Source organism: Lynx canadensis, chromosome B1 (genome assembly GCF_007474595.2).
Source record: "Lynx canadensis isolate LIC74 chromosome B1, mLynCan4.pri.v2, whole genome shotgun sequence".
In the NCBI taxonomy this organism is placed as follows: Eukaryota; Metazoa; Chordata; class Mammalia; order Carnivora; family Felidae; genus Lynx; species Lynx canadensis.
Genome location: NC_044306.2, coordinates 150,322,663 through 150,337,084, shown reverse-complemented (window position 1 = coordinate 150,337,084; position 14,422 = coordinate 150,322,663). Strand labels below are relative to the sequence as shown.

At 34.6% G+C, this 14,422-nt stretch overlaps 1 protein-coding gene across 1 annotated transcript in view; it reads right to left on the bottom strand.

The window, feature by feature from the left end:
- The window catches only part of TMPRSS11F (transmembrane serine protease 11F), a 75,392-nt gene extending 65,706 nt beyond the window's left edge, over positions 1–9,686 (bottom strand). The window contains exon 1 of the mRNA XM_030314497.1: positions 9,679–9,686. Coding sequence (XP_030170357.1) covers positions 9,679–9,686 — 8 coding nt within the window. The remainder of the gene's footprint in view (positions 1–9,678) is intronic.
- Between the last annotated feature and the right edge of the window lie 4,736 nt (positions 9,687–14,422).

Below are 14,422 nucleotides of genomic sequence, written 5' to 3'. Positions count from 1 at the left end.
CCACAAACTTGCCAGTATTTCCTGAAGACAAGGAAGACATAAATCAATATTTGACACAAAACAATTGAGAACAACCATAATAACTTCCCAGAATCAAATCAAGAATCCCTGGTCTGAGGTTTTTATTTTCTCCCCTGAAGCTTCAGAAAAATAATAACACATGTTATCTAATAGTAAGAACAACAAGGTTTTCCATTAAGGTTTTGAACTTCAGGTCAGGTAATAGGCAAGGTGTTTACTTTTTTCCTCAGGTATGATCCTGGAATTCTCTTTTAAAATATGACATACGAGAAATTGAAAAGAAAATTCCTAAATTACAAGAAAGTAAAAAAAAATTATAAGAAAGTGCATATCAGCCTCACCTCCCCTTCTATATAGCACATCCAGCTGACTGGATCCATACTAGAGCCATACCTCCTGTGTCAATTCCTTTTTAAGTTTTACAAAATAGCCCAATGAACTCTCAACAAATTTTCTTTTTAACTCAATTCCATTTGTTTCAACGAAAATAATTTTACTCATCTTCACTTAACACAGCATAATATGCTTCCATTGAAATCACATTCTGCTACTTGTGACTGAATTTGGGAGAGAATATCTTAAAGGACAGAATTAAAATGGTCATAGTGACTGAATAATTTCATAAACTGCTAAGCATACACTCTCCTGACAAATATTTTGTGTATTTGTTGATGTGAAACATTTTTGGAAGCCAATCTTAAAAAGCCTTCAGTATGTTGTCTACCATTCAAAAAAAATTTTTTTTTAACGTTTATTTATTTTTGAGACAGAGAGAGACAGAGCATGAACAGGGGAGGAGCAGAGAGAGAGGGAGACACAGAATCTGAAACAGGCTCCAGGCTCTGAGCTGTCAGCACAGAGCCTGATGCGGGGCTCAAACTCACGGACCTTGAGATCATGACCTGAGCCGAAGTCGGACGCTTAACCGACCGAGCCACCCAGGTGCCCCTGTTGTCTACCATTCAAAGACTAAATAGTTACAGAGTGCTGTTAGTTACAATAAATTTGGACTTGCAATGTTATATATATATCATATATATATATATATATATATGATATATATATATACATACATACACACAGATACCAAACAGAATGTGCTATTGATTTGCAGTTTTTGGCAAAATAAATAAATGCATATATGCATGTATATGTACTTTTAAAATGCAGTTACTTTCAGTAAGCAGCCAATGTTCTTTGCTTAGCTTCCTGTATGATTGATATAAAGGTTTGTATTTCAATGGTATTTTGCAATCCAGTTCAGTGGGAGGATGTATGATTAAGATATAAATGTCCTAGATAAAGGACATCAACAGTGTTCTCATTTGCAATTAATATAATCTGCATATTAAATAAACAAAATTAACATGTCCCAGAATCTTTCTGTCACATTTCTGAGGTGTCATGTGTGAAAGAGGTAATGAGTAGTTAAGAGTGCTAGACTGGATACAGAGTTTAAGAGCTTCTCATTCTTAGAATTTTCCCCTCAAATGCTCAATTGCCTTATCATTGATGAATTTACTAAAATACCATACAACCCAAATGCTATTTCATTAGATTTGTATTTTTTTCAAACAGCTATTTTTTATTTTTTGAAGGTCTGAGTATACATTAAATGGCTCATTGATAAATTTTTAAAATATTTATTTATTTTGAGAGGGGGAGACAGAGAGAGAGGGAGACAGAGAATCTCAAGCAGGGCTTGAACTCACAAACCATGAGATCATGATCTGAGCTGAAATCAAGAGTCAGAGGAGGCCTAACCAACTGAGCCACCCAGGTGCCTCCACTGATAATGAACTAATTGCTATAGTAAAATAATCTAAGTCCCAGTGGTTTAAAGAAACACTATGTAGCTATGGAATCACAGAAAATAATTGGATTTGAACTTCTGAACTTTTAGAGAGATCCTACAAACTATGTATAAAGTTTAAACAGTGTAAATATTAAATTTTGTTTGGACTCCATTTTTGTAGGACTCCATTATTGAATTTCATATTCTGATAGATTCTACTTCTATTTTTATAAATGAATCAACAGGAATTTACTTCTATATTTCCATGAAAGTCCATTAATTGACTTGTCATGGTATTACATCTGGCCACAGATAAAACTCTGAAAAGGAATTAGAGTCAGAAAAAAAAGCTTATTTCATAGCTATGTGAATAATAATAGCCATATTTCATTATAAATATTGCAGAATTTGGAATTCAGCTTCTATATATCTTCTCCTATGCTATTAAACAATTAAGTATTATAAATACAACATTAATTTATGAATCAAAGAAAATGCAATTCTGGTAGGTAGATTCCACTCTAAATAATGCTTATTTCATTTACTCTAATGAATATGTAACACATAATTGAAGCAGAAAATCCCATTTCAGGCACCTAGAACAACTAATACATCAGTCTTGAATCAAACTACATTTTATTTAAAATACATTAAATCATTTCCAGAAAGACAATCATGAATCTAGCACCCTTTATCCTCATTAGTTTAGAGATATGCAGTGTGCTCCCTGAGTGCCTGATCCACTTAAAAAACTTTTTTCTGAGGGAATGTAGGTTGATCCTTGAACCTGAATTCCAGTTTACTAATAAAAGGGGTACATAGCTTAGCTTATTAGAATTGTGTAGTAAGAATACAGTCAGTTGCCTTTGCTATGTTCCTTGATAATAAACTGCAACTCTACCTCAGCCACGCAAATTTCCAACTAATAGAGAGCCTTGAAAGAGTCAGGACAAATCACACAATACAAATAGATGTACACAACACTACTAAAAATTTGATTCAAAATCCAGAAGTTTGTGAACGAAGTCTTTCTCAGCTAATAAGCTATATCCTTCCCTGTTGCCACAGGGTTGTTATAAGCAATGTTTAATATTCTTTTAAAAGCTGTTGTCAGCAAGAGAAAGATGGCAGCTGACCAGTTAAATAAATAGCAACAAAGCAAAATGAATGGTTTTACCAATTTTAAAGAAGTAGTAAATACTGACTAAATTTTTTCCTGCTCTTGTTGGACCAAAGGGTGAAGGACACAGGAGCGGTCCTAAACAAGAAGTAGTTGCTCCAAAAAAGATGAATCATGAAAAGCGAGGATTCTAAGTTTATGTTTTCCTCTAAAGAGGGCATATTTCTTCACTTAACCTTATCAAAAATGTGAACAGGTTGGGGCGCCTGGGTGGCTCAGTCGGTTAAGCGTCCGACTTCGGCTCAGGTCACGATCTCACGGTCCGTGAGTTCGAGCCCCGCGTCGGGCTCTGGGCTGATGGCTCGGAGCCTGGAGCCTGCTTCCGATTCTGTGTCTACCTCTCTCTCTCTGACCCTCCCCCGTTCATGCTCTGTCTCTCTCTGTCTCAAAAATAAATAAACGTTAAAAAAAAATTAAAAAAAAAATGTGAACAGGTGATGGTACTTGTCTGAACCATTTTACCTGATGATAACCCAAGTACCCAATCACAATATCCCATGAGTTAATATGTTCTTAAAAGTGACATGATATGTACGGAATAGAATAATACATTGATCTTTCCTCTCTCTTTCCAGTAGCAGAAATGGTGGCCAGTACCACCAAAGCAACTGAAGTTTGAGATTGAAAGTAAAGGTATAATCAGAGGCAAGTAACCGTCAAGGAGAAAAATGATTATGGAAGGATGAATGATAAGAGGGAGGAGAAGTTAGAAGATAATTGGGCACGAAATGCCTCATTGACATAGTAGAGAGGAGAGATAAAACGAAAACACTGACGTAGTTTCGAGGCGGTGTCTGGGCTAATATGCCCAACACTATCTTTAACAGGCAGCTTGTTCACGTCTGCACGTATGACCAAAATCAGGAGTTGAGTGTGTAAGATGGGAGTAACATAACTGACCTGATTTTTAATCTATCTTTAAAAACTTTTATCAAGATAAAGCTGTAGATTCTTGCTTTATATAGCTTCTCTTATGACTTGACACTGCCAGGTTGTACTAAACGTCTCATTCATTTCAGGTCCTTTTATTTATTTCGGTTTATCTGGTTGATTATGAAAGAAGCAGTGCAGAGCATATGCAAAAATCTGTCAACAGGTGTAAAAGGGGGACATGTAAGAGTTGTTGACACCTTGTAGATTAAATAAATAACTGGATTCCCCCCCCCCCCGTTTGCTTACAATAGTGTATAGATACACCCTACACTCTGTTTTGCACTGGATTTTTTTTTTCCAGGAGTTAATTTTTGTCAGCTCTCTCTACCTTATTTCACCTTTTGGGATGTGTATTCAAGTTTGTTTTACATTCTAGTATCCAAGTCTGTGGTTTTTAGATAGTATGGAGGATTTTTCAAATGTTGTCTTCATAGTTTTTTAAAATCATGGAATTTTAAAGTTGTGTCAGTCATTCTATATGTGTTTATATGTGTGTATTTATAAACAAAATAAGACTTGGAAGAGATTTGAGTAGTTTGAACCATGTGAAATTTCTGGCTCAGTCATTTTTAACCTATAAAAGGGCAACTTCATATGGTTCCCACTAAAAGATCACACTACTGTATATGTTCTACGGTTATATTTTAGATTAATTCATTTTCATTTTATATAAAATGCCAAAGTTGTGGGCTGCTCTTTTCACCCAATGATAATGTTACGTAAATTACTAAATGCCTCAAAGTAGCCTGTTTTCAAATAGTGAGCAGTAATAAACAATTAATTATAAAATCTTAAAAACTTTGTAAAATAATTCAAAGACAAATACATTTTAATACTGGCAACTACAAGGAATCAGTTAAAAGTCAAAGTTTAGTTGTATACATTATTGGAAGAAAATTTAATGTACCGAGTCTAAACAGCAAATGAAAACTTCTCTCATATCTCTTTGAATTGACATCTCAACTTGGATTTTGATGTGAATATTCTTGAAATGCTAAGGGTTCGAATGCTTCATAAATAATGAAACCATATAATGAATATATGATTCAATAGCATGAAAACCATCTTGCTATTTTTCCCAAAAATCCATCCATTACCCTACTACATCTAACCCCACAGTACTCCAAAGACACAATATCCTTTTTTTTAAACTCCATCCTTTTGTTAATTTTATTTATTTTCCTTTTCATCCTGTTTTTAAATTTAAGTTTCAGTTAACATACAGTGCAATATTGCTTTCAAGAATAGAAGTCAGTGATTCATCACTTACATACAACACCCAGTACTCATCATAACAAATTCCCCCCTTAGTATCCATCACCCATCTAGTCTATCCCCCACCCTCCTCCCTCCATCAACTCATTGTTTGTTCTCTATCACTAAGAGTCTCTTGTGGTTTGTTTTCCTCTCTTCTCTATTTCCCCCCATTCCCATATGTTCATATGTTTTGTTTCTTAAATTCCACATTTGAGTTAAATCATATGGTGTTTGTCTTTCTCTGATTGACTCATTTCACTTAGTATAATACATTCTAGTTCCACCCACATCATTGTAAATGGCAAAATTTCATTCTTTTTGATGACTGACTAATATTCCAATACACACACACACACACACACACACACATACACACCACATTTTCTTTATCCATTCATCAGTTGATGGACAGTTGGCCTCTCTCCATAGTCACTGGGGTACATATACCCTTTCAAATCTGTATTTTTGTATCCTTTGGGTAAATACCTACAATACCCTTTTTAAAGACTACTGCAAACAACTGCACACAGCACTATCTTCTTGGTCAAGATACTGGTTTCCATGCTGTCTTTCTATACTTGTTGAAGAATGTTAAGAGGCCCTATTTAGATCTTCACAAGGCTTTTTTAAGTATATAGGAAAATATTTAATATTTTCAAATGCATTTCACAAATTTAGCTTTCATTTATTTGCAGATAAAAGTAGGCTGTAGAGTGTTATCATATAAACTGAAAGTCTATTTTTTAAAAAAGCCAGCAGTTATCACTGCCAACATTATCACTGATTCCAGAAATAATTGAAAGAAATAAAGTGAAGTATAAAAAACTTTTGGAAAAAAATTAGCTCATACTTATTGTATTTGTCTTTCATAACCATTTGTTTGTTTAGTTTAATATGGTGCCTCCTCAGGTTATAAACACCAGAAAAGTAGAGAATGTTTTTATATTCCTGTATGTGTCTATGTGTACGTTTATGTGCATATGATACGTGTATATATGCAAACATGATATATACTCACAATGCATATATAGTACATGTATATATGTGTCTATATTATGTGTGTATATAATGTGCTACTGGTACACTATAAGCTAGAATAATAGGCATTTGTTGAATTAATGAATAAATGAAACTTTAAAATCTAGTCTGTAGGCATTATGTGATGCTTTCATCTCTTTTATAATAAATCCCCATCAGCACCACAACACAAGTTTTCTTCTCTCCACTGTTTGGCTTTTTGTTTACCTTCTGAATTACTCTACCTCAAATATCTCCTAGGCCTTCTTGAATAGATATGTAATGAAAAGTAAACTTGAAATTTTCATTGACTCCAACCGTTCCTCCTTTCTCAGTCTCTGTTCTTTGGCTTTAGGCATACATTATCATAGGTCACCAGACTAATGTTGAGGGTCTCCAGTGGGCCAGGCAATGTGTTTGGCACTGGGAATATGGAGAGCTGTCTGTTTGACTGGGGGCCATAATTGTAAAATACTTGACCATACAGAGAAGTGACAACAGTAGCATATACAATGTTTATGCGAGTTTTTAATAGGATGGCTGTGCTTCAGGAATAATTAACACATAAAATGTAAAGTAAGAAAAAATTCACAGCGATTTTGATTAGAATCTTCAAGGAAGATATGGAATCTCATCAACTGTGAGAAGGAACATTCATTTTAGACAGAAGAAACAACCTGTACATGGCAGTCTCCCTGCCGTTCCCTTCATGCACATGTATATATGTGTCTATGTGCATGTGTATATGTGTATATGTGCAGTTCTGCAACTGCACCAGTAGAGCCCCCCTAGACTGCTCTGTCTACCTGAATGGTTCTCAATAGCAAGTTTTGTCATTCCTTCCTTATGCCTAAAGTTTTACTCAACTCTCATAATACAGCTCAGTGATTTTCATCTGGTACAAAATGTCCTTCATCGTCTGACCAATTGCTCATTTCATCTGATAATTTCCAACATCCATTCTCCAGTGTATGTCAAGTCTCATGACCTTTGCAAGAGCTGTGTTCGACCAGTCCAGAATCCTGACTTCCTTCTCCTCCAGCTGATTCTGAAGGTTTTTTTTAGACTAAACTCAATCATTGTATGTTCAGAGAGGCCTTTATGAGATAGAGTGGGTATCCCTATAGCATTCTGTTTATACTTTTTTTTCCACACTTGTCAGATTGTGCCCTCAGGGTGTGGCATCCTGCCACTAAAGTACCTATATTGCAGGTAGCCATATCTCATCGCTGCCTCACCTGTGGGAGGCACCAGATATAGGGACTAGTGAAAGAAAAGCTCTACTCTGGGGTAATTTAAGTGGTTCTCTAGTGCCTTAAGAAAGTTAATGTCCTCCATATTAACTAGCTATTAACACTTTTGAAATCATGGAATCAAAAGACTTTAAGACTAATGCAGTTTTTTAAAATATTTTTTGCCATGACCCACAGTAAGAAATGTTCTGCATCATAGCATGGAACACACACATAATCATGTATCTAAAACAACAGTTCCACTATTCAATATCTAGACTTACTAAGTATGATATGGTAAAAATATAACAAAAACCCCAATATCAGATAATACTTCACAATTATTTAATTTAACCAAGAAAAAAACCCAAGATAAATAATATCAAAATAAGCCAAATAATAAATAAAATAGCTTTGTGCTTACCCACCAAAAAATGATTTCTAGTCCCATTAATAGTGACAACTACTCCCCCATTTCTGTTAGTGTAAACTCTCCTCACATTTTACACATAAAGGGAGTGAAGTCTTGAGAGATAAGTGACTTGTCCAGACAATGAGTCCAAAGCTGGATCTAGGACACGTCTAAATGTCAGGCTAGTGTTCTTTCCACTACACCACAGTGAGAAAGACGGAGCTGCTATGAAGAAGCTATAGCATCTAAGTCATTCATTCTTTGAGACAGACTCTTTGCCCATGGGCAAAATACCTGTACTAAGGAAGTCAATAAGCCTGCTACCTACCCTTCTTACTTTTGTGGCACAGCCCACATTGTTGAAAGAATATCCATGTTAAAAATAATACTGATATAGAATCCAATTAGAAAAGATACTTAAAATCCTCAGAATTATAATCTCTGGGTCAGAGTTGATGAGGTTTCAATATAGAAATTTGATGTGTCCGTAATGATACTTTTAGAGTGGGAAAAGGAGTGGACAGAGATGATACCAGAAGTTGGGAAGAGAGGAACCAGGCTGACAGAAAAGCCATACTACAGAATTCTGAGCAAAATGAGAACGGGAGAACTTCAAGTTCTTTGTTAATTGTTTACAACTGAAATTGTGAGCATAGCATGTATTTGTGAATGTTTATTAAATACAAAACTAATTTTTCCTACTGCACATTTTGTCTTACTCTGTCCTTATCGTGGTGAATTAGAAATAATACTTTCTCATATTTAATAAGAAGTTCACCTCTCATATTTAATAAAAAGTACAGATAATATGCTGTATCAGGCTGTCCTTAAAAGGCCTGTGGGGAGAAGCTTTATGTATGAAATAGACAGTCTTCCTCAGGCTAAGGCTTTTATTTCAGAGTAATTTAGGAAGGGCAAGAACACTCATTATCTAAGAGCACCAGAGCCTACAGGCTTAAAGTACTATGTTTCATTGAAGACAAAATCAAATGACTGCACAATTATAATTATCAAAGAATCATGATTAAGTCTGAAACATCAGTCAATGCAAACCTTGTGGGAAATTGGTGTCTGTAGAGGGGTCAAGAATCTCTTTGAGAAGCAAGGTTAGACTAAACAGGTGTTTGAATGAAATCACTCACATAAAATATTGGTTATTTATTTCTGAGTCTGTTAAACAATAGCCTGAAATTACCTAAATGTGTATATATATACATACATACATATATAATATATATATATATATGTCTATCATGACAAATGTCACATAGTCTAGATTTTGTTAATTCAATAATTATTTATATATGAATTTTAATTTTCATCCTTCATATATATATACACACACATATATATAAATCTTACTGCTACCATACTTTCTATTATTTAGAATTAAAAATTGAAATTCCAATAAACTCTCCTCTTATATTTCAAATCTTCCCAGAATATACTTCACAAAGCAACATAAGACAAAAATTTATTCCAAGCTACTGATCATACCAAAGAAATTAACTAAACTGTATTATAGATTACTTTTTGAAGCATAGGTTTTTCTAAATGTTTAAATATAATATAGTTAATATATTACTGCATATCATTTCTATTTCTGTTATTTAGAAAGAAAGGATCATATTGGCTCCTTTTGTTTTAAAAAAATCTTATATTTAAACATAGCAACAAAATAAAACTTTAACAGAAAATATAGTAACACATTTTTTTAAAAAAACCTCTTAGTTTTAAAGCACCATCCACTAGCTGTTTGTCCTGCCCATCTCAGGAGTTGTGAACCTCTGTCCCTGTTGATAACTCTGACTGAGAAAAGCTGCGTACTTACGCGTACATCATGGACCCAGGACTGGGGCAGCTTCTATTCAGTCACCATCTGATCTCTATCAGCCAGGTCAAGGCTGGGAGGCTGGAAAATAATAAGAGTCACTGGCAACAAGTAAGGAAACGAGTCCTACAGGTTTACTGACTGAGATCTGCTGTCCTGATGTAGCCTGATAAGAACATGATCAATTTTGTGCCAGCCAGTTCAACACAGTGAAGTAATTATTAATACTTCATAGCATAGAGAAGCTCCAAGCAGTGGACGGCACAACGTGCAACTGCTGATGATTCAGAAGACCATACTTTTCCGGTTGGGGAGGTATGATCAGGATTGAGGTGTGGTTCCAATTTGTTTAAACAACAACAACAACAAAACATTAGAGCACCTCAATGGTACTTTTTCCTTCTTCATGAGAATTGTTGTGTCTCTTCCCTTTAAGAGAAACTTTATGGTGTTGTGGTGAGGACCTGGGCTATGGGCCAGGGTGCTTATCTCCACCACCTTGGTAGTATGACCATAGGCATGGTACTTAACTCATTGGAACTATTTTGATCATAAGTAAACTGGCAATACTTGTGTTAGCTTTTTTGTGCATTTTAGCTCTAAAGATTATATATTTTATCGAAAGAATTTAATTAGCCCCCAAAAGGCAAAAGAGGAACATTAAAAAAAAACCCAACAAAACAAAACTTTTTTCTTCTTTCTCATCATTAAGAACAGCTTAGTTCATCTTAACTGGGTATGAATCCCTCAGTGTTTATACTCACTTTATTTTTTTAATTTTTATTTATTTATTTTGAAAGAGAGAGAGTACAAGCAGGGGAAGGGCAGAGAGAGAGGGAGAGAGAGAATCCCAGGCCGGCTCCACGCTATCAACACAGAGCCTGATGCGGGGCTTGAACTCACAAACCATGAGATCATGACCTGAACTGAAATCAAGAGTCAGACACGTAACCAGTTGAGCCACCCAGGCACCCCTATTGTCACTTTAGATAATTGCATTCGTTCACAGAGATTCTGGTCTCAATATATGAACTTCTAATGAAGATCAGTAAAGTTTCAGAATGGATATGACAATTTTAAGAGCTGCTTTTAAAGGCTTAGAGCCAGGAAATATTAAAGGAAAAAAAATTAAACATGCATTTTTGTTGTTCATACAGAATACCTTTATCTAAAATGCTACAAACAATATCAATCTAATTCCAACATTTTTATTATAATATTCCACATAGTCATGAATATGAAATATATTTCTCAAGACATATTATGAATGGAAAAACTGGCCAAATTGTCAGTTTGTGTAATCAATTATCAACAAAAAAAAGACATGTGACAATAGAATTTTGAAAAGGAATAAAAATTTCTGAATAAATAATTCAGAAAAGTTACTGAATCACTTTACCTATTTTGAAAATTATAACTTAACTTGGCAGAAAGTAATTTTGTTCTTTGGAGATTTGACTTTTTTCAAGAGTGAAAAAAATCATAAAATTATAACCAAAAAAAGTACTAGAAAAATTATACTAATTTTAATATACAATAAAGACCCATTATTGTTTCTGTATTATAGTACCATGCTAACTTGAAATTAGTGGGGCATCTGAGTGGCTCGGTCAGTTAAGTGTCCGACTTTGGTTTGGGTTATGGTCTCATGGATCATGAGTTTGAGCCCCACTTTGGGCTCTGTGCTGACAGCTCAGAGCCTGGAGCCTGCTCCAGATTCTGTGTCTTCTTCTCTCTCTGCCCCTCTCCTGCTTATGCTCTGTCTGTCTCTCTCTCTCAAGAATAAACATTTAAAAAATAGTTTTAACTTGAAATTAACATCATACACATATGCTTTTAAAATTGTTTTAATGTTTACATTAAAATAGTTCTCATTAATAAATTAATATATTTGCATAAATTAATGTTATATTAAAATATTCTCAGTTCTTTTTAAAATTTTTTTCTTAATGTGTTTATTTATTTTTGAGGCAGAGAGAGACAGAGAATGAGCAGGCAAGGGACAGAGGGAGAGAGAGAAAGAGAGAGACACAGAATCTAAAGCAGGCTCCAGGCTCCGAGCTGTCAGCACAGAGCCTGATGAGGAGCTCGAACTCACAGACTGTGAGATCATGACCTGAGCCGAAGTCAGATGCTCAACCGACTGAGTCACCCAGGCTCCCCTCAGTTCTTTATGTTAGTAGATAATACAGAGAACACAAAGTCTGGCTTAAATGGAGGAAATTTTTCTATACAAGAACCTTGTAAGTACAAGAATCCGCTTTGAGGTTTCTGGAATGAGACATGTGGTAAGCATGTATTTCTTACATTTATATATATGCAAAACTAGAGGTTCAATTGTTACGCTCAGGAATCTTTCTTCCTATTCCATTCTCTCAAATTATCTTCTGATTTTAAATGTTCTATTTCTTTAATTGTTTTCGTTTTTTCCCCCTCCTTCTACTTTCAGTGAATATGTAAAATAACTCCATTTACTCTCTGAGGTAATGTCTTTGCCATGGTGCGGTTGCAGTACCCTAAGCTTCCAAGTAAGATGGCTGGGTTCATTTCCTGCTGCTGTCATCAACTAACTGTATAAACTTTAGGAAAAGTCTTAAACTTTCTACATCCCAGTTTCTCCCTCTGTGGAGTGAGGATAATACTTGTACATAGTTTAAATGAAATAATAAATGTAAAGGACTTAAAGTAATGCCTGGTTCATAATAAAGCTCACAAAAATATTAGGTACACTCTTCTCTCCAACTCTCATTTTTTTCTAAGATTAGTCCTATATTGCTAATTGTTTTCAACGGACTTCAAAAGTGCTATTTCCAAACTCTTCTGTTTATATGGTTCTCTTCTCAGCAATATATATTGTGTCTACACAATTTTTTTAATTTTAATTAAATTAGTTTTAATTGTAATGCATAATTAAAGATATTGATGTATTGGATTCTAATTAATGTAGCATATGCAGAGTTTTTAAATTTATTTTTGAGAGACAGCGTAAGTTCAGGAGGTGCAGAGAGAAAGAGAGAGACAGACAGACAGACAGACAGAGGATCTGAAGTGGGCTCTGCGCTGACAGCAGAGAGCCCAAGACAGGGCTTGAACTCACATGAGATCATGACCTGAGCCAAAGTCAGATGCTTAATGGAATGAACCATCCATGCACCCCACATATGCATTTTTTTAAATAAATGTTCCTTATAAGGCTGAATAACTATCAGCTAATTCTGAAGATTGGCAGGCATTAACAGTTTGTACTGTAGAAGTGAAATTACTACATGTGAGTTTTATTTAATTGGTTCTCAGCACCCTCAGCACACCTTGCTACATGTGTGCAGGCACAATACTGGTTTCTATTACTGCATTGTTGATTGATTTATTATTGGTCAAAACACAATGAGTGTATGTTGCAAAATGTCAATGGGGAAAGTCAACAATAAGATGACATTACATCATGACATCAAGGGGAAAGTTAAGATACTCCCAAACTGATCATGTTTCTTCAGTGTCCAAAATAAAAGAAAGGAATAGAAAAAAGAGAACTTTTGGAGTAGAATCTATAAAAGGTTTTTATACATTTCCCTGTAGTTGCAGATTTTGTAATAAATTAAATTTATGAACTTAATAGAATTATCACATACAAATAAATTAACCTCATACTTGCTAACAGCTTAAGGTTTGAGAAGTGGCCTTAAGTTTTATCTTACACTTATTAAGACAATTTTAATTCAATTTTACCACTGAAGAAAGAACTTAAGGGAGTTAATGTATGAGCACTGCTAAAGGGTGATAACACGGAAGAGGCCACCCTCAAAGGAGACAATGAGTTCTTTGGACTAGAATGAATGTATCACTGACCTAAGGAAAAGAACACCAAATTGAATGGCCCCTCTTTAATATATATAAAAACTAACAGATATCATTTGCCCAGACAACTGGGGTGACAAAAATTGGAGACACTCACTCTAAGATCAATTCATTTCCATGTATCACTTCCATGTGTTCATTAAATCATGGAACTGAGATCAAAGGATAATATATGAGCTTTTTTTTTTTTTTCATCTCAAAGAATAGGTCTTGGAGTTTTTGAGCCAATGTTCAAGTCAATAGTTTTTTTCTTCTCTATTTTGGAGAGAGAGAGCACGTGAGTTGGGGAAAGAGACAGAGAGAGAGTGAGAGTGAGAGCGAGAGCGAGAGCGAGAGAGAGAGAGAGAGAGAGAGAATCTCATGGAAGCTCCATGCTCAGTGCAGATCCCTGTCTGGGACTTGATCCCACAACCCTGGGATCCTGACCTGAGCTGAAATCAACAGTCGGACATTCAACAGACTAAGCTACCCCGACGCCCCTAGAAAACGTTTATTTGTAGGCAAAATATATATTTTACATATAAGAGAAATTATTTTATTTCAATACAAATAGCTTAATTACTTCATTATAACCATCTTCAAAGTTGTAGAATATTCTATCTTCATTCAAATATAAAATATTAAATTATTTCCTGCTGTATTTATTTAAATATTTGTATTTATCTAAATCTATAAATCTAAAATAATTTATCAGTCTCTATATTTAAAAATACTGCTATTCAAATTATTTTACAAGTAATTATAAGATATATTTCTGCATTTTATATAGAGTTCTTTTATATAGAGTTCACTTTTTTGTGCTTTGTGATCCATTTATCATTTAGATAAATGTTGGGGAATAGAAGATATTTAAGTGTTTATATGGAAGAGGAATTGTCTAATATCAATA